We start from the raw sequence: 19,780 nt of genomic DNA on the forward strand, positions 1-19,780 counted from the left end.
TGCTTTCAATGAGTGTGAGGAGGAGGAGGCGGAGGCTGGGGGGAGCCGCTCTCCCGTCCGGCCCGCGGCAGGAAACAAAGAGCCAGGCAGGCGGCGGAGCGAGGGCGGCGGGGGAACGGGGATGCTGCAGCCACAGGTACGGGCAGGAGCCGGGGGGGGCCGTGCCCCCCACCCCGTGGGAGGGGGCGGCCCTCATGGAGGGGGGAGGGGCGATGTATTTATCGCTGTCCTGAGCTTGGATATTGGGGTGCGATGGGAGGTTGTTGACCCGATGGAGAAGGCAGCTGGGCGGGGGGGGCCACACTGAGAGGAAAAGGGGTACAGGGGGGTGCCTGTGGGGACACACCACGACCTGGGAAAATGACATCTGTCTGCTAATTGTCCCTCTCCCAGATTGCCCCCAACAGCTGGAAAAACGATGCATTTTTTTAAAAAAAATATATATCTATATATACGTTTATGTATGTACGTATAAGCTGGTGGTGAGGAGCGAACAAAACTGGGGCCTTGACAGGATCTGTCTCCTGCCCTGGGAGAAGCTTGCACTGGCGCTGGCTGCTGGAGCTGAGGCCTAGCTGGCGAGGAGGAGGCCACAGCAGCGACCGCCAGTGCTTTCTGCCTGGGTGAGAAATAGAAAGGGAGAGCGGTGGCGAGCGGGAGTGACGGTGCCGCCGTCCAATGCAGGCAGCTGGGGGGGGCGGGCTCACAGTGACACACAGGTAAGCGACTGGGCCGCGGAGACCGGGGGACACACGCATGCAGGGATAAACAGAGGGATTGGGATGTGCGGCCCTTGGGCTCCTGCCAAAAAAGCAAGTTTGTTTAGTGTGTCTCGGGCAGGGCGACATGTGCCTCTTTGGGGGTGGGAGTGATATTGGGTGCTCTGCTCCGACCTGTGACGAAGCTCGCGCGCCTCTCGTTACTCCCGTAATTGGGAAGTTGCAGGGAGGGTGGGGATTGCCGTCCTTTGTCACACGCTGGCACAAATGAGTGGTGTGTAAACATTTCTGAAGTGGGTACGAGACCTTCTAGTGTCTTTCTGCTTTTTTTAAAAGCCCAATACAGTAGTTGCTATATATCCAGCTACCTGGTTTTGAAGCTTTTTAAGGCTAGTTTGGCCTCACACTTAAAAGCCTGTTTCTTCAAAATCTACCTGATTCTTATAGGTTACCTGACCTATAATGTTGACATGAATTGTAATCCCTAAGTGAAATGCATTATTCTTTCAATATGAGAAGTATGTATAAAACAAACTTAGGTGTTCTTGTGTAATAATCTGAGGTCGAAAATTATTTTTATGTCAATCTTAAACAAATATTTACTTTATAATCACAGTTGAAGCTCTTTGGTTACCATATTTCAGGGAGTTATTTTATTTAACAGGATTTTACTGTGATAGGTGACAGTTGCACAGAGTTCAAGGGATTGAGGAATACCTGTGGTAATTGTTACTTGCAAAGGTTTGCAAGCATTGACTGGTAATTGTATTGTATCTTGCATTTTTTTTTTCATCCTAGAGCAGGTCTCGTAATTGGGAATTTATCAACATTTCCACTGAGGTAATTTTACAGGATTATCCACCCTGTGTTCTTCCTGCTGGTTCATCTGGACTCTGGAGTTTGCAGCTAGCAATGAAGCCTTCTGTGGGGGTTTATTCATGCTGTTACTGAAATGGAGCCATTCACATTTGGATTAACTCTTTATTTACTTTTCACCTGAATCACTTGGATCTGTCCATTTGCACGAAGGAGACTACAATGCATCTCTGTTCTGTTGCATATTGAAGTTGAACTCCGGGTGCAGTCTTGATGTGTTCAGGCTGGTTATTTTGCTTGAATTTTAGAGGAAGAACTGAAATATAAAGCTAGATGAGACTATAATACTGCATGGGCAGGTAACTATTTTTGACATTTTTGACACATGCAGATCTCTTTATTAAAGGAAAAGTATGTAGTGCCCCTGAGTTTGAAGTGGAAGAAAAACCATTAAGACCAGGCTATTCCAGGGGTGAACAAGAAAAAAGCTGTTTTAGTAACCTGGTACATGGTTTTGTTTGGAGAAAGCCCCCTTGAAAAATAGGAGGACCACTTCCAAGGCTGGCTGAAATGAGATTCACAAGTCTTTCACTTCAGCAGAAAGCATCCTTCTCATAACATAAACAGAAAGTAGAAAAAATTGTAGCTATACAGCATATGACAAAACCTAGGGCGGCTAAGGTTTTTTGTTCAAAGTGCATTATTTATTATTTGTATTAGTCTGGTGCCTAGATGCCACAGTCATGGGCCAGAACTCTGTTGTTCTGTACTAACAGAACAAAGATATTCCCTCCCCTAAAGCCCATTTCCTCTGTTTTCTCTTCCAGCAGAATGCTGAAGTCAACAAGTATTCTGTTTTTCATCCTGTCATGTAATCTTGGATGCGTGTGAGAATTGAATAGCATGTAACATGGCATCCCTGGTTCAGATGAAGCCAAAACCCATGGATTTTGCATGTGTTGTATATCAGATACAGCATGATCAGATCAGGCACAAGATGCTTAAAACATATGCTCCTAATCAGTATTCTTACTAGCCTCTTTTGTCAAGTGAATATGTGAAGGAAGGCTCGTTTTTATTGTTAGTGTCTAGGCATACATCAGATATTAGTTATTGCTTTCTCCATAGAATTTTTGTTCAGCAGGAAAAAAAAGGGCAATTATGTAGTGTCATGTAGAAAAGAAAATAGTATAAAGCTTAACACCTAACAAGAATATCCATATAATTAAAGCAGCAGACTGAGCTGCAATATCTAGATTTTTTTCCTCATTCTAATGTAGTCTTTCCTAATTCTGATGTAGACAGTTTAATATAGGCACTGCCCTAGGTCAAACACAGCATATCTTGTTCTTTAATCTATATATTGATAATTAAACATCCTACAAGGGAGTGTGTAGGCTTAATTTAATAATCATTGCCAAATATTGACATGACAGATGCTATGTAATCTTTGGAAGTCTCATACTAAATTATTCAGAGTAGATGCAAGATGAACCAGTGTTGCTTTGAATCTAGCCATTTTGTATTCTCTTTCCAATCCAGTTTTCATGCTTCCACTTGGAGGTATAATCATTGTACAAATACTACGCAGGATCATTAACTTAGTATTAAGTCATAGAATTTCTTACAGGTTACCACATTTTAGACTGTAAGTGTCCAGTTGGCATGGAAAGTTGGCCCACGTTTTTGTAATCGCACATACTGTTTTCATATCAAATGAATTTTTGTAGCTAAATTTAAAACTTGAAAAAAACCAAACAAAAAAAGACCAACAAACCTGTTAACTGCTTGGACACAATGCATGTTAGCTACCTCACTTGGAGGTAGTTTGTTACTAGAACAGTATTGATATGTATACATTTTATGTTTGAGAACTGGAAGACTTTCTGTATTCAGTGCTCAAGTATGCCTTCTGTAAAAGAAAAGGAACCAGGCAGTGTTTGAGGAGGAGAACAAAACCTGCAGATAGTTTGAGGCTTTGGAAAAGCAATTGTTGGACTGTTGAACAGCACTAGTACTGTAAAAGAGCACCGAGGAGATCTGCAGACTAGGCTCTTGCTGCAGAATTCCAAAATTGTTGGAGGGAGGCTCTGTGTTGGCTGGCTTATGATTTCCTTTAGAGTGAGAGACTAGGTATTGTTGCTCTTCTCTTGTGCACCTTTATTTCTTATGAGCTGCTAATGCTTACATAGTAGGATACTTGGTCTGCAGGAGCACCTTCCTGCTTGTAGCCTGTGGTGGGGGGGTTGACTATCAGTCCCCTGACTGCAGCATCTCAAAGTCTCTCTCTCAGCTCTTTCCTTTCTGCTGTCATTAAGTTAAGAAGCAATGCTTAAGAGTTGATTTGAGGCAGCACACTAGAGGGGTTTATAGCATGTGCTACAAAACCTACCTATTCTGTGAATAAGAAAGGCTGTATTATTAGTGTAAAGCCATCACCTGTTGTGCTGCCCCATGCCATATAATTTCTAGAGATTTGCTGTATGCTTTAATTTAGGCTCAGTGCATTGCATATTACAAAGAATCTGGGTACTCTTACTGCTGTGGCTAGTTTAGGAAAACTTAAAATGACTAAATTATGGATCCTGCAAGTTGATGCGACTTCAGTGAAAGTCCATAGAAGTACAAGGATCTGCCTGTAGGATCAGAATGAAAATGCGACATTTAAATGGCTGCTCATGAGCAGACATTCTTTCAAATTTTTTTAAATCATGTGCAAGGAACACCTACAAATATTGTAAGGCATGAAGTTAAACCAAAACAAAAAGTAGGACCCAGTGAACTATCTGTTGGTAGCAGACCCAAGATTTTTAGCACGGTCTTTGTGGCAAACTGTTTGACCATTAACACTTTAAAGCTTATGAACAAAAGATTTTTTGTGAAAGTTATATATGTAGCTGTATTCCACAGAAAGCTCTTAGGAAACCTTGAGATTCAAATTTAACTATGGCTTACATTTTTCAAGTTATTCTGACATTGGTCACCCATAATTCAAATATGTTGGCTTAAAGACAGATTTACCAATGTATTTTCATATGCTTTTCTTTACAGAACATAGATCTAATGTTTTCTTCTGAACATCCATGAACTCTTTAATAGTTAAAAAGCTTACAGTAATTATGCATGAGCATATTGCCATCTATCAGCTAGCATTCTCGAAGTAGAAGTGGGCTAGATCCACACCTTGGACTCAGGATATTTTTTGGGCTGCACAATGTGGGTGTGCAGTTCAAAGTAATGAAGTCCCATAAAATAAAAAAAAAGACCACTGTAGAGCTTGGCAGTACTTGCCTGCTGTGCTGCCAGCTTCATGTAGTGATGCTGAAGTTAGACTTCTGTGTTTTGTTACTGCCAATGCATCCTGAAGTCTTAACAAGTTACAGTATTCTTAATTAAGTGACTTATAATTGAAATTCTGTGACCCACCTTAGGCAGGGGATCAACTGCCCATTCTCCATGCACCGCAGTGAAACAGGTTGTGTTGTATGATTTCTAGTGTGGCTTTTATCTAATTGTATTCTAGTTGATAAATGCTGGTTGTCTGAAAGGAAATCTCACTCATTTTTGGAGAAGTGCATAGCATGTGCTCTGTTTCAGGAAATTATGTTTTCATTTAATTTTGTAAATATTCAGATGCTGTGACTTCTTTACTCTGTATTAAGGTATTTTGAAGAGTGTGCATGTATAAAAGATATACTGTGCATATGTCACTTAAAGGAGAATTTTCATATGCCTGGTAGAATTCTTAATGCAAAAGCTAAACATATTTACATGAGGTCTGAGTGGGCACATCTACATGTTTATTAACGCGCATTAGTTACTGTGCATTTAACTTAGTGCTTGCGTAATGAAGTATTAACTAAATGCACAGTAACTACAGTTACTGGGCAGTAGCACTGGCACATGGGTTTTTAGTGACACTTACTGCACAGTAGCCTAAAACTACTGCGCAGTAGTGTATTAACACAGTGTTTGCTTGGCACGCTACTGGGAAATGTTATTAGGCTATGGCGCATTAAGCATTTCATGTAGACATGCCCAGTGTGTCTAAATTCCGCCATAAAATCAGAATGGCTTCTTATAGGCCTGTATATAGTGCTAACCTGGGTATAAACCACTGACTTGAGAGTTGAAATGACAATGAAATGAACACAAGAATTCTAGTAGTGTCAACCCCACAGGTTGCAATGCACTGCACTGGCTTGTTAAATACCTTAAGTCCAAGATAGCTTGGTCCTAGACTTTTTAAAATGCTGGAGGTGAAATGGAACATCCTTACCTTGTGGTGATTTAGTTCAGTGGTCTAGTTCTGAAGGCAGTGTGTCCAACTCGCTGATTAAAATCCAGTTTATGGGTGTTCAAGGAATTCTTTATCCTCCCTTTGTCTTGACTATGGAGAAGAAAGAAAAAAAAAAAACCACCCACAGGGAAGGTATTTAAACTTCTAGGTTTGGCTCGTTAGAAGATATTTGTGTGCATATTTTGACAGAAATGGGATTAATTTAGCTTTGGGTCTTATCTGTTTTGCAGCTTTCCTCAGTCATGTGCTTCCTAATGTGGCCTTAATTTGAAACACTGGAAAGCTGATGGCAGAGTATGCAAGGTGTCCTTACCTTTTTCTGGCAAACTTCTACTAGTCTATATCAGTAAGTCAAGTCATTAAAGGATTAGATATGAAAGAATACTATTACCATTTATTCAGATAATGCACTGTTCTGGGGTCTTGTGTAGCTGATGGGTACATATTGGCCCATGAAGAGTTAATCCATACATCTGTAAATTTAATTGAATTTACAGCTGAGAGCTTCCATTTTCCCATGATCAGAGCGGGTACAAGATGGATAAAAACATACGTTTGTACTCAGTAGTATTCTTACTAACCCCTTCCTTCATATGCATTTGGATTTGTAGTATTCAAATGTTTTTTTGGGGTTTTTTTAAATATATTTGGTCGTATGCAAGGGGGAGTGCTCAAATTTTGTATAATGCCAAGCAGAAGCTTTAACTTGGACTGAACTGTGTGTCTAATCCAGGCAGTTCTAACCATCTTGTTTTTCCAGGGTTCCATTTTTCAAGGAATGGGCTAGGCTTTTTGAGCCATTTTTGGGGTAGAAGTAATCTATGCATACCCAGATCACTTGCATCAGGATGTGGCTTTTTTTGTTTAGATAGCTGTTGAAGGTTAGAAGCAGAGGGTATGAGACTCTTGACTGTTTCTATAGCATGAAATGCTGGTGTCAGTATTAAAATATGTTGCATCAGTCTGTGGCAGCTGATGAGGATATTTTATAAGTTCCTATGTTTAGACACTTAAGGAATTTTCTTTAGGAAGGTGATCCTGATACAAGACCAGGTTCTGAACTCCTTTTTCAAACTCCAGTTGAGGACAACGGCAGTTCTGCTGAGTAAGAACCAAGAGTCTATTTTTGCCACCCTTAATCACACTGAGCTGTATCATACTCTGCATGTTAGTCCCATTGAAAGGTAGTGTTGTAACAATCAACACTTGTGTGTGGCAACCTCACGCTTTGACCCATACCACAAAGAAGTTACCCTTACAAATACATAAAGGTAAAATGGAATACTGGGCTTTGCAAGTAAAGGTTGTTATAGTGTATGGTTAACTGAATTGGATGGGAATAAAGACTTATTAAATAACCCAAATACAATGGAATTTGCTTTGAGCTAGCCCATGTAAAAGGCAGTAGGATAACTGAACCTTACACAGATCACCCTATTTGACAAGCTAAGAAATAAATATGGGTATTGTAGTTGAGTTGCAGAACTCCAATTACAACTTCTCAGAAAGTTGAAAATGGAGTTTTACTTCCTAGGGGATTCACTTTTAGCTCTTATTTGCATCTCTCCCCCACCCCTTAGTATGTATAAATGCATGTACATACAGTATGTTGGGGGGGGCAGGGAGAGGGTCCTCCTGCCTTTACATTTGAGGAGGTCTTGCTCATCTCTTTAGGTGAAGAAATGCTTTTCTTCCATAAACAGCTCAAAGGTTGAACTTCTTAGAGGGACTATCTTGCTATATTTTTCTTTAATGCTTACCATAATGGGGTTCTGGCTCTGCTCTAAGGTTTATTTGCTCTTTCATGATGCAAGTAAGTGAGACTTTGAAGTTTCAGGCTATGCAATAAAGTATTTATATCAGCATTAATAATGTCTCCACAGTTGGGATTTAGTCTTTCAGTATCTATATTTGGGAGCAAAAGTGTTGCTATGGGAATCAGTGTGGGTGTTCCTCCTTCAGATTTTACAATTTGTTTTGAATTAGTGTTTCTGTATTTAATATACAACAGCTTTTACTATAGGCATCATTATGCGTGCTACTGATAATAAAGAAGCATGCAGTCATATTAATTATTTAGGCTAATCCTACCTTGATCTGAGAACATTTGAAAATACTTAAACTAAATAGACATTGTCCACAATTAAAAAGCAAGTTAAACTCAAATGAGTAAAGATACAAGGCCAGAACATTGTGTTGTAAACCTATATAAAAATACTGTAGTGTATGGGCTGCAAAAATTATTCTTAAAGAAAATGCCAGGTTTACTAGGAGTGCCCCAAAATGCAACTCTTTGTACATAACACTGACAATCTAGAGTATTTTATGGTTTTGATCAAAATTGCCTGTGAAAGAACATACGAGAGACTAGCCTCAAAGGGAGGCAGGAAGCCAGAATGAACCAAGAGATCCGTTCTGCAAAAGTTAGCATAAAGGGACAAACAGAAGGTCAGCAAGGAAAACACCCAGGACAGGAAAGCCCTTCACCTAGGTGCAGAGTTCGCTTCTTCAGTTCTCTACTACCAGTGCCCCTCTGAAGCTCATTGAGGCTGTGAATGAGGGGCCCATCTTGGCTAAAAGGGCCAGTTGAGGCTACATCAGGCAGGTAAACATAGCTCTTCATTTGTCCTGGCACTAATGAAATGATGGTAAATAAAATTACTTTATTAAACCTTCCGGTTTTCAGAGATTTCTTTAAAATGGATAAAGAAGGGTTGTCTATATTAAGACTAGGTTCCTGAAGCTGCCTTCTTTACAGATAAAGGGTAACCTGAATTCACCAGGGTGCTCTAAGCATCAGAGAAAATAGTATTTTCCAATTGGAAAATACTAAGTTGTGTGGCAGGAGCATTTATTTATTTACGTATTTGTTTATAAATAGATTAGAATTTGAATTCAGCTTTCCTGACCCTTGCTGAATCCAGCTTAAGTTGTGCTGAGTAAGGATCTTCTGGCACTTTCATCTACAAGTGATCTGAACTTGCCCTAAAAAGGGTGTCATCGGCAACCTAAAAATGGCAGAAAACTAATTAGTTGCAAAAATTAGCTAGATTAAAAAAAAAAAGAGTGCCTCACAGAACTTGTTGCACATCTTTTTCAGTTTGACAAAGAATAAAAATAAAATTATATGGTTAGTTTAACTTGATCATATCATTTAGGTAGTTGTATGTATAAGTCATAATGCAGAAGAAAAGTCACAGGTTTTTTTTCCCTGAAGATTCATGCAGTCCAGATTGCTAGGAGTTTGAATTTACATGTCATTGTGAACTCTTAGCGCAGTGATATACATGAGTGTATCTGGCTACATTAGGTCAGCAAAAGAGGAAGTGCTGCTTGTGGTTTTGAATTGGTCCCCATATAAAACTAGTCTTCTGTCACTAAAATAGTGAAACAGATGCATTAGTTCAAAATATAAGTATGCTAGGAGGCCCAAAGATGTGGCATTGGTAGGTACCACACACTTCTGTCTTTAATGAAAATGTAAGAGCAGTGTTCCCAGGGCTATTGTAGTAATTTAAATATCAAAAAACCACCATATCCATATTTTTAATACGATTGGATTATGCCAATATCCAAGTTCTAAATTTGATCAAAGGGATCTTGTATGGTCCTAAGATGAAAACATAAAATAAACCTGGAAGGGCATCACACTTGTTATGCTCTGTTACAGTCTTGTCTAGAGAAGAAGCAATAAACAGATGAAGATTGCATCAGTTTGATTTACTGGTAGCAGTTGTTCCTCCTGGCACTGCTGCAAAAATGCAAAACAGGTGAAGCTCAGAAGCCATCTACACTGGTCGTCTTAGTTTGGGTAGAACTTGTTCTTTTGTTCTCGCTCAACAAGCGATGAAAATACTGTAATGTGAACATCTCGCATCCTTCTCTGTTAAATCTGGCTAAAAATGTTGCTAGATTTTGAAAAATGAATTAATCTGAGTAAAGACAGACCTGCTACTAATTGCTTTTTGAAGGCATGGACATAAGAGAGAGAAAGGGGTTCTGTAAGATCACTCCAAAAACAAAGGGGAAAGAGACTGAAACAAGGACAGGAGGTCATGACAGAAAAATGATAAATTAAATTAGGAAAGAAATAGCTGTCAGAGGGAATCGCTTGATTTTATGTAGGAAATCTGGCTGCCCTTCTTGTTAATAAGACTAGCTTATTAGAATGATAGCAAAAGAAGTTACGTCCCATAACATTAAAGAATTCTGTTATTCCTTTTTGCAGGAAAGTGAGCAAAACTCCATTTCAGATATTTATTCGGAGAGATTAAGATGATTTCCAGAGCTGGTATTTTAACTTCAACATTTTACCTGTTCTTCTCTTCAGAATACTGTTAGCATAGGTGAGGTGTTAGGCAAATCAAGTGACCTATTCCAACAATACCAAAAATGTCTTCTCTAGTCAAAATATAAATTGCAGTTATTTAATAGTACACCTTTATAGTCTCAGTTGAGACTAACACAAAAAGAGTTACCAGTTTTTTCTCTCTGTTTAATACTGCAGTTTGGACAGCATTGCTATATTCAAACAGCATTTAATAGATAACACCCAAGTTGTGGGCAAAAAAAATTGAAGGATGTTAGCTATTGAGTAATCATGTATGCCTTAAGAAGTTCTGTTTATAATCAAAATGTTTCTAGCTTAAGGTATCATGTGCTTTAAACATGGTTGGCCTCTAGTTTGAGGAAGCTGTATTGTTTTGGACTTGACCACTTCTAAAGTGCAGGTGCACATCTAAATTTGGCTGTTGCTCTTCAGCCACATGCTGCAGCAGATACAGCTGCAGACTGCATTTGAGGGCTGTTTCAAATAGCATTGCTGCTTCTATACTACCGGTTAGATAGAATCCAAAACTAATACCATCGGGGGGGGGGGCAGGAGTGAACAAGTGAATAAAGCTTTATTAAAATCGTGTGTGTACTAATCTAAGTAACCCTCCAATAGAAGTGAAACTCTAGGAGGAAGTCTCTCAGATACAGAGCCTCCAGTGTTTGCAAGAAGCATGAATAGATTCATTTAAATGTATAGTTTAATGGATTTGTCTGTCATTTAAAAAAATAGGGTTTGAATGTATTAGATTGGGGTCTATAGTCCTGTTTAATGTCTGGTTGTGGCATGACTACCTGCCCTTCACCCCTCTTTATTAATTGTTTCTCTGAACTCCCCATTCTCACAGTATTTTCTAGTGCTGGAGATAATGGTCTACAGAGCACATAGCCAGTCCATTACTTTTGCCCTCAAGCTAACATAGCTAAAATCCTGACATAGTAGAAAATTTACAATTACACTTATTAATAGAAATACTTGTAATATTTCAGATTTGTTTATTCTAATTTTTTGCCTACATGAGGGCAGACTGAAGAACAGAATGTGATAATTCTTTAATTGTAGGCCTACTATCTTTGGTGCCTCATTAAAATTTATTTTAATTTGGGGGAGGAGAGGGGCTTGAGGGTGCTGTGTTGTTACGAGACCACTGGACCTTTCCTATACCTGTATGTACATCTGCACAGATACTTAGTCCAGAAAGAAAAAAAAAAACCAAAAAAAAAAACCCAGCTCTGGTCAGTGCCTACCGATTCAGTAACTTAAGCCCTCATCACTTAAATAAAAATACATAGAACCCCTGAGCTACTATATCAAGCATGCTTTCATGGAAAAAAAAACGCTTTTTCAGAGGTCATCAGCTGTGGAAAGAACCATTTAAATTATAAATGTACAGCATAATGAACAGACTTTTGTTTTATGCATCTACTAGTCTTCTAAAAATTGCCACTTCAAACATCTGAATTTCTATAGAATATCATAGGTTTTAAATACTAGTCATTATTCAACTTAACTGTTTTTCTGCATCAAGTATAGTTATGGTCAGTGTATGTTGTTCCCTGCCAGGCTCAATATCTGTTAAATGATGATGTCCTTCCACTTGCCCATCCCCTAATTGAACAACAAGTGAAATTAGGGTATTGCATGGGAGCTTCTTCAAAATGCTAATAATGAAGGGAACTTTGAAGCGTTAAACTTATTATGGTGTTTAAAACTCCTGCTTGAGGAATGGGTAGAGAGCTTAGTCATTACATGGGAATGAGCGTTTAGATTCTGCTTGTGGAAGAAGTATGCTTGAGTCTTCCAGATCATGTTTTTAATAGTAGCCAAATGCCATATAGCACTTATGAAGATGTTTACATTTTAATTAAAATGTTGATCCTCAGCATTCAAATCTCTTAGATGTAATATTTGGTTTTTTGCAATGTATAGAAAATATTCTCTACATTTACAGTGTGTGATTTGCCTGCCTTTTTAAAGAAAGAATTGAGGGGGTTAAACAAGTCGCTTTTACCCTTTTAAGTGAAGACCATCATTTTTCATTTGACTGTACATTGTTAAACTCTTGCCATGACCTTCAAATGATCTAAAAGCGATGTACTTTGAGTTCAGTTAAGATTCTAGACTTTATTTAATGTTACTGTTTAACTAGTGCATGCATGATGGGGGTGAGTAAAACACCTTACTTCACACTTGTTGCTGGGTGGAGACAGATTTTTGCCAGATGCTCTTAAGGAGGCAAAAGTACTGCCTTGATGCATCTTTACCTTAAAATTAACTAGGTAATTGGTACACAGATATGAAAATCCAGATCACCTTGCATTGCAAAAAAACCACAAAAACAAAACAAACAAACAAAAAAAGTGTAACCACGTACTCATTGGTGTTATGTTCTATAGAACTTTAAGTGAGCTAAACATGTGCCACTCCAATTCTTTCAAAATAAATTATGGGAGAATTTCTGCCCTTCTGGATATGCAGGAATCATAGAAAGGCCATTGACAGCTATCAGCCCTCAAGTGCACATCCTCCTGGTGAAAGGAGCCAAATACCAAACTGAGGGAAAGCCTCACTTGGACTTTAGCCCACAGCCCTCAAAGACAGCTAGTTCACCATGACTCAGGTGAGAGGATTATGTGCATGCACAAGAGTGGGGTAGGAGCACAAGGCAATACAATGTAAGGGATGCCTGTGTGTGTAACAAAGCTGGAATCTGTTTTCAAAATGAGTTTGCATTATGTGGAGAATTGTCTGAGTTACACCAAGCACAGGGTTGCAGCATTCCTGTTCATCAGGAAGTGGCCTAGTCTGAGCCTCCAACATGAGTATTTGAAGAGACCTACTGTGCCTCACATGTACCATCACTCTTCCTTTGAAATATTTGAAAGGTAAAAGGGTTTAATATAATCACTAAGTAATGCATATTGAACATTTAAATGTGTATCTTTCAGCAGTAAGATGGTAAGTAAAAGTGTATTTGTGGTTTTATTTAGACCAATCCTGACAAAAGATACCTTTATCTGGTGTTTCTTTGAATTTTGCCTTCTTATATTTGTATTTTGCTAGTTGTATTTTTGATTCACTTTTTTTTTTCCAAATTAAAGATGCAATGAGTTTGGGGCAGTGGGCAGTAGGAAAAGGAAGGCAACAGATAAAAGGGGAACCAAGCCCTGTCAAAAAAAATTAAATCTGTTGGTGCTCCTGGGAAAGATGCATATTAAGTTAAAATAACACAAATAAGAAGATTTTGTATTTTACATAAGGTATCTGCTTGTAGCAAAGAGAGGTAGCCAGGGAAACCTCATTTCCCAGCAGATGATACTCTAGGCATTACTCATATATTGATGGATAAGATGTAAAACTAGTACTTACTAAGCATCCATCAAAGTAAGTCTTAGAGAAAAATGAATTAGATCAAACAATAGAGTTAAAGATTATATTTCAGCATCCAGTAGTGCTTTTCACTAGCTCACAAGTGTCTGAAAAGTATTCAGGTTGAAACTTTGACTGCTTTGTTTTAGTTAGTGTTATGTGGAGAATTTGAGGAAACCTTCAGGAATTGTTAGTATAAGGACCCCCTCCTGCCCCCGCCCAAAATATAATTTTGGAGGAAGAGCACCCTTTCGGATTTCCTTTTAAACCATTTGCTTTTAACGAATTCAGGATTTTGCAATCAAAATATTAAAAATACCCATAAGTGATTTTGTATATGTTTAACATGCTAGTTCTTATTTGCATCTTTCTGGTACGTAGATGTACGCCTAGGAGATTTGCTTCATTTTCTAAGTTATATTACTACTGCTCTTTTTTTCCTTATCCTTTAAAATATCAGATGTATTAGTTACGGTTTGTTAGAAGACCCTCAAAGGTTTTGGTTGTCTAGTTTGAAGTTTTACTTAGTTTGAAGGAATAGTTATTAAATCCATAAGACAGACCTTTTCTGTAAAACCTGTTAAACCTTTGGTGTTCAATAGCTAGTGACAAGCCAGGTCCTGAATAGTCTGACTAAATAGCTTCCTCCTGAAACAACTCTACTATTGCCCTCCTGTAGTGTCAGGTTCACTGGTTCTCAGGTGACCAGAGTCTTCCAGAATGGACACAGCCTTGAGTTATAATGTTAAAGGCATGCAGATAGAGACATGACAAATACCTGTGAAGCTTAATTTATTCCATGATAAAGCAAATCCTAGTATTGGTACTTACTAGTATAAAAAACAGCCATGTCTCATAGTAACCTGGCATACCTACTATGGACACTGGTGTACTGTGCTGGCAAAGGTATGCTTTGTCCCTGTACAGTAAAATTAGCCATGCTAGCAAAAAAAGCTACAGCTAGAAAGGCCATTATTCCAGTATACTTGTGCATCTTTTCAAAGGGCTTTTGCCAAGAATATTGGTCAGTTCTTTCACTTCTTTAAAGATCTCACCAGTGTACCTACTCTGGTAGAAGTCTGAAGTGTAAGTCTACTGGTTTAGGTCTGGGACTGGTTGGTTGTAACCAAAACCTGCCATGTATTGCTTTCTGACTGCTTAAAAAAAAAAAAAAAAACCCAGAACTTCTGAAACCTTATTCCCTGTGTCCTCTAGTGTAAAAGTCTAACCACACGTGTAATATCATAACTAGCATTATTTAGAACAGGCTTCTGTCTGGCCACTGCTCCTTCTGCTGCTGTTAGGGTCTCTTACATTCAGCTTCCACCATTTCCTGCCCCTGTCCTTTGGGGAAGGGGGAAAGCAGAAGAGGGCAAGGCACAACAGTCTTCACAATCTCTGGCACGTGGTCCCTGGCCACTCAGAAGTTGGGTGGCCCCAATTTACAATGGTTACCATCTCAACATGAAAAGATAATATCAGCTGCATGGAGGCAGCTTTATCCTTAGAGAAGTTTCTGGGCAGCCGAGTACCTTATTACACCTGTTCTGGGCATACATGAAGAACTTCAGTCTCCATTAACAACAAGCTCTTCTGACAGACAATAATGGCCTAACTTTCAGAGTTACTGAGCATGTGAGGCACTGCAGTGACTTCAGCAAGAATCGCTGGTAGCCAGCATTTCTGGGAAAGAGGCCAAAATTCTGTCCAAGTTAGTTAAACGCATATTACAGGACCTGCAGGTAGCACTGCCTAGGGTTAAGTTTGTTTGACACAGTTATAAATCCTGTTTTCAGTTGTTTAAAATTGTATTAAAATTTAACCATTTGGACCGATATCTTCATCATGCCAGATATATCTGCATTTATCAGTTTCAGCTGCAGCAGTTATTAAGACTTAAGGCAACTTGGCAAATCATTTTCTCCTCAAACAAATAGTTTCACGTAGAAGTTTCAGGACCACCATTCTTTAAAACAGGATTGGGCAACCTGTGGCACACGTGCCACTAGTGGCATGGGCAGCCTGTGTGTGGGGCACACAGCAGATTGAGGAAGGGACAGATAGCACAGCAGCAATAGGCCAAGAACAGGTAACAGGGTGACAGAGCAGGTAAGGAGCAGAAACACAGGCAACAGACTGGATCCAAGGGGATTGGAGTGGCACACTGGCCAAAAAGGTGGCCCTCCCTACTTTAAAGCAAGGGCTTGAAAATTAATTGAGGTTATTTGTCTAATCCCATACCTCTGTGAAAAATGGGTCTTGTAAGAAGTCTCATACAACAGCGGAGACTTGTTATTTGGCACGTAAAGTTCCATCGGTACCAACTGTGTTTCCTCCCATTGTGACCCACACCTGGTGTGCTAGCCCAATGCTGGCAGGGCACCAAGAACTCCAGTGCAGTTGCTCTTCCCTGCAGCCAGGAGCTGCCATGGGGTTGGACATTTTGGTGAGAAAAGGCAGACTGTTTCCTGAGCACTCCCTCCCAATATAGCTAAGGCAACAAGGCAGTCAGCCATACTGGCATGCTGAGGGCTCAGGAAGATGGGAGGATACAAGGGGGAGTTATAGGGAGGTTGGATAGGTGCACAGCAGGATGGGACTGTGGCAGGCTGACAGAGTGGGCAGAAAGGCCCATAATAGTGCATGTTCCTTTCCAGGAGGTGGAAATGTTCCCAAGAAACTCAGGTCTCTACAGTCCTGTTAAGGAAAGTCTGTGAAATCTACTTCCAGATAGTGCATCTCCTCTTCTCATGACAGTTAACAACCTACTACTTCTACCAGTGAGTGTAGATGGTGGGTTGTGTTCTGGGACTGAATCAGGATAGTCCTGATAGTGAGACATCTGTAGTTCCTTGTAATGGGGCTTTCTTGGGGCCAGTCTGCCATTGGCCCACCCACCTGTTTCTGGGCCAACCACCCACCTCCTCACTTGTCACTCCTTGTTGTTTCTTAATTGGTTCTAATAAGGCAGGAGGCTGCCCATTCTTGCCCCAATGCTAGGGGGAAGCTATCTGCAGCTCCATTTCTCCCCTATACCACAGCCCAAGGCTCACAGATGGCATCCAGGTGACAGTGCTCCCAGCCTACAACCAGACCAAGCTTAGCTCTTGTTGTTAGACATCAAACACACACATTCATACCACCCACCTCTCACTAGGGCTCCCTCACACTCCTCCCCCTCTCCCAGGGTCTCTTCCACACATCAACAACTTATACCACGTTGTTCCCTCAGAGCAGGCCCCTTCAGCCATAGGCTTTACCTAGTAAACACCTTGGGTGGCAGATACCATCTTTTGGGCCTCTCCTGTGACCCTCACTGGGGTAGTAGCCAGCCAGTTACCCAACCATGGCCACACTTGCCCTAGCCCCTCCCAGGGCAGCTCTATACCCACTTGCATATTGGGGTTCTACATCTCCACCCCCTCTCACTGGGGCTCAGGTGGCCATAGCTATGCCTGGCCCCCTTGTATCCACAATGTTGTGGGGGCTAGGGGTTAAGGCACCCCAACCCACCTTCTACCAGGGTGGTAACTGGTCTGGTATTTTGCTGGAGGCCCCCACATCACTGGGAGCCCCACCAGGCCACCCACTCCCAACAGGGTGCAGTTTTAGGTTATGCCCAGGACTAGGAACCACCAAACCATCCCCCTTAAGCACCTGCCCCTACCTTCAAGATGCTTTGTACAGCTTTTCAACCAAGTAATACTTCTACCTGGCCTGCCAGTAGTGAACTGCTCTGTTTATATAGGCGGCCAGAGTTCTAAAATGGCCACCGCAATCAAGCACCTGCTGGCTGTTTGGCTCAGCCCTTAAAGTGGCAGACACCAACAGTGCCCTGCCACATCCCCCATGCCTTATTTACTGCAGAAATTGTAAGGTTTGTAATTAAAGCAGAGTTCTCCAGGAAGAGGAAGGGCAAGGTTTGTACAGGATTGAATGAAGGTTAGGGCTGCACTTCTGCAAGGAATATAACAAAAGTTCAGTAATTTTACCCATTTTGAATTGAGCAATAGTCTTCAGAGGGAATCATCTGATTGGAGATTCATAATATGTATAAAAATGTTGCCTAAAAAAATGCTGGCCTCCTAACTTTTAGATGTTTGACTTTTCTAAAAATGTTAAAAAATACTGACAGTGCAAAAACATATATATTTTGTGGTGTGTGTGAACAATGGTGAATGGGGAAAATCATTGTGAGTTATGAAGTGAAAGAAGCAGCAAAGAATATTTCAAAGCATATTGTCATTTTATTTTGCTACTGTATTTGTAATTTAGTTTTACTTGGATTTTACTTTGATAACTATACCATGGTATATTTTTGTAAGAATTAATACCTCACTACAAATCTGTTAAATGCTTATTAATTGGGACTATGGGGGATTACTTATGTAAAGAGAAAAGATTTCAGTTTTTGTTTCTAACAAGGTGCGAATTAGTAGGCTTTGCTGTGCAAGTTTCTTGAACTATTACTTGAGGCTTCTGACAAGCAAGCATGACAAGTTTACAGTTGTGATTAAGACATCAGCAATACTGCACAGATAAAGCATAACATTAAAGTCTACATAGAGCATAACAGTCTATGATACCAAATATCTGCTGACAGATTCCTAAGTGTCTCAAGCCACTGACTAGATGTTCTAGTACCCAAGGCACAGAATTTTACATGACTTGTTAGCAAAAGGTCAGTTTGAAACACAGTCATTCCCTTGAAATGCACTTAGTTTCTAATTAGAGATTTAAATTCCAACATTGTAGTCCTCTGTAGGTTTGAAAAGCAGTTTTGAAAATTGACCCTGGATTATAGGAATGGCAATGCATTCTCCACTAAGTCTGCCCAGTGTATGTATTTCATCACTTTATCTGCTACATCAGAAATATGAACAAGTTTCTGTAGTCTAAGCTTTGTAGAGCCCTTACAGGTATTGAAATGATCCGTTTTCTATTCCTTGTGCATCAGCAGAGCTGTTTAAGTAAATTACAAAGTCAGTTATATCTGTGCAGACGTACTGATTGTGGGGTTGTACAGATGTTGTTGAGAGCGTAATTTAGCTTAGCAACTTTTTATTTTCATGCACTGAGCATATATTTGCAAAGGAATTAGTGAGAAACTTGAAACCTCAGGATTTCTTTAAGCATAGAATCATGGTTTCTTAGGATAAATTATTTGGTCTATAAAACTACATTCAAGTAAGAAAAAAGTGTTTTCGGTAAAACTGTGTTGTTTGGAACTTTATTCTGAATGAAATAAGATATTAAATAGAATGATAGGCTTTCAGACTATTTTTATTTTCTTTTGCCATTGAAACATACTCTGTGATTGTTATGCCCAGTGTTTGCTACGTTGAGTAGAATGATAAAAGTTTAAAAAAACTTGTGACAAAATAACATTGAGGCTTCCTTTTTTATTTTTCAGTGAAAGATTTCCGAATTTTAATTCTCATTACTTTGAATGAACAATCCTGACCATATTAATTAATCAAGTCATCCTCAACTTTTTTGTTTCAGTTTTTGATGGCTTCATCAATACGGTGCAAGATAAAATAAGAGTTTCCTTCTTTCAGAAGGAAAGATGCAATGTTATAGGGGATTCTAATGGCAGATTATAGACAGATTTAGCTAAATTAGTGCAAGTATGTGTGTGCAGCCTGCATCTTAGTCTGTTAATCTTAGAAGCTACAGGAGTCTGTGTGCTTTCAGGCAGGATCGGCTCCCCCCGCCCCCTTCTTAGATTTGTCAGATGACTTGAGAAAGGGTTACTTTGGTGTGAAGAGCTGGAAATAACATGGAGTAAATGGGTCATGCCACATAAAAGGGAGAATACCTCCAGAATAGGGTAGTATTTTTATCAAATGGAATAGTATAACATAACTGTTCTTTTACATTCTTATTTGAACAGGAATGCCCAAGGAAAAGTACGATCCACCTGATCCACGGAGGATGTACACAATTATGTCCTCAGAAGAAGCAGCAAATGGAAAGAAATCACATTGGGCAGAGTTGGAAATAAGTGGTAAGAAATGGATAGATGTGTGGTTATTGAAAGCTAAAGAAATGAAGATTTGGGTTAATTTTAGTACATTATGCTAAAAGCAAGTGCTTTATATTTGCATATTCAAACTCTAGTAAATTCATAGATTCATAGATGCTAGGGTCGGAAGGGACCTCAATGGATCATCGAGTCCGACCCCCTGCATAAGCAGGAAAGAGTGCTGGGCCTACATTACCCCAGCTAGATACACATCC

General features: G+C 39.8%; 1 protein-coding gene across 2 annotated transcripts in view; it reads left to right on the forward strand.

Annotated features, from left to right (window-relative positions):
- Window positions 1-14: 14 nt before the first annotated feature.
- CNOT6 (CCR4-NOT transcription complex subunit 6) overlaps window positions 15-19,780 on the forward strand; it is a 42,182-nt gene continuing 22,416 nt past the window's right edge. The window contains exons 1-2 of one of the 2 annotated variants that reach the window (XM_019535182.1): window positions 15-136; window positions 19,434-19,547. In XM_019535182.1, coding sequence (XP_019390727.1) covers window positions 19,436-19,547 — 112 coding nt within the window. In that variant the 5' untranslated portion in view covers window positions 15-136; window positions 19,434-19,435. Of the gene's footprint in view, window positions 137-19,433; window positions 19,548-19,780 lie in introns of those variants that run through there. The other variant, XM_019535181.1, reaches the window with a different exon arrangement.

The sequence above is a fragment of the Crocodylus porosus genome, unplaced genomic scaffold, assembly GCF_001723895.1.
Source record: "Crocodylus porosus isolate Cpor-Errol unplaced genomic scaffold, CroPor_comp1, whole genome shotgun sequence".
Lineage (NCBI taxonomy): Eukaryota > Metazoa > Chordata > Crocodylia > Crocodylidae > Crocodylus > Crocodylus porosus.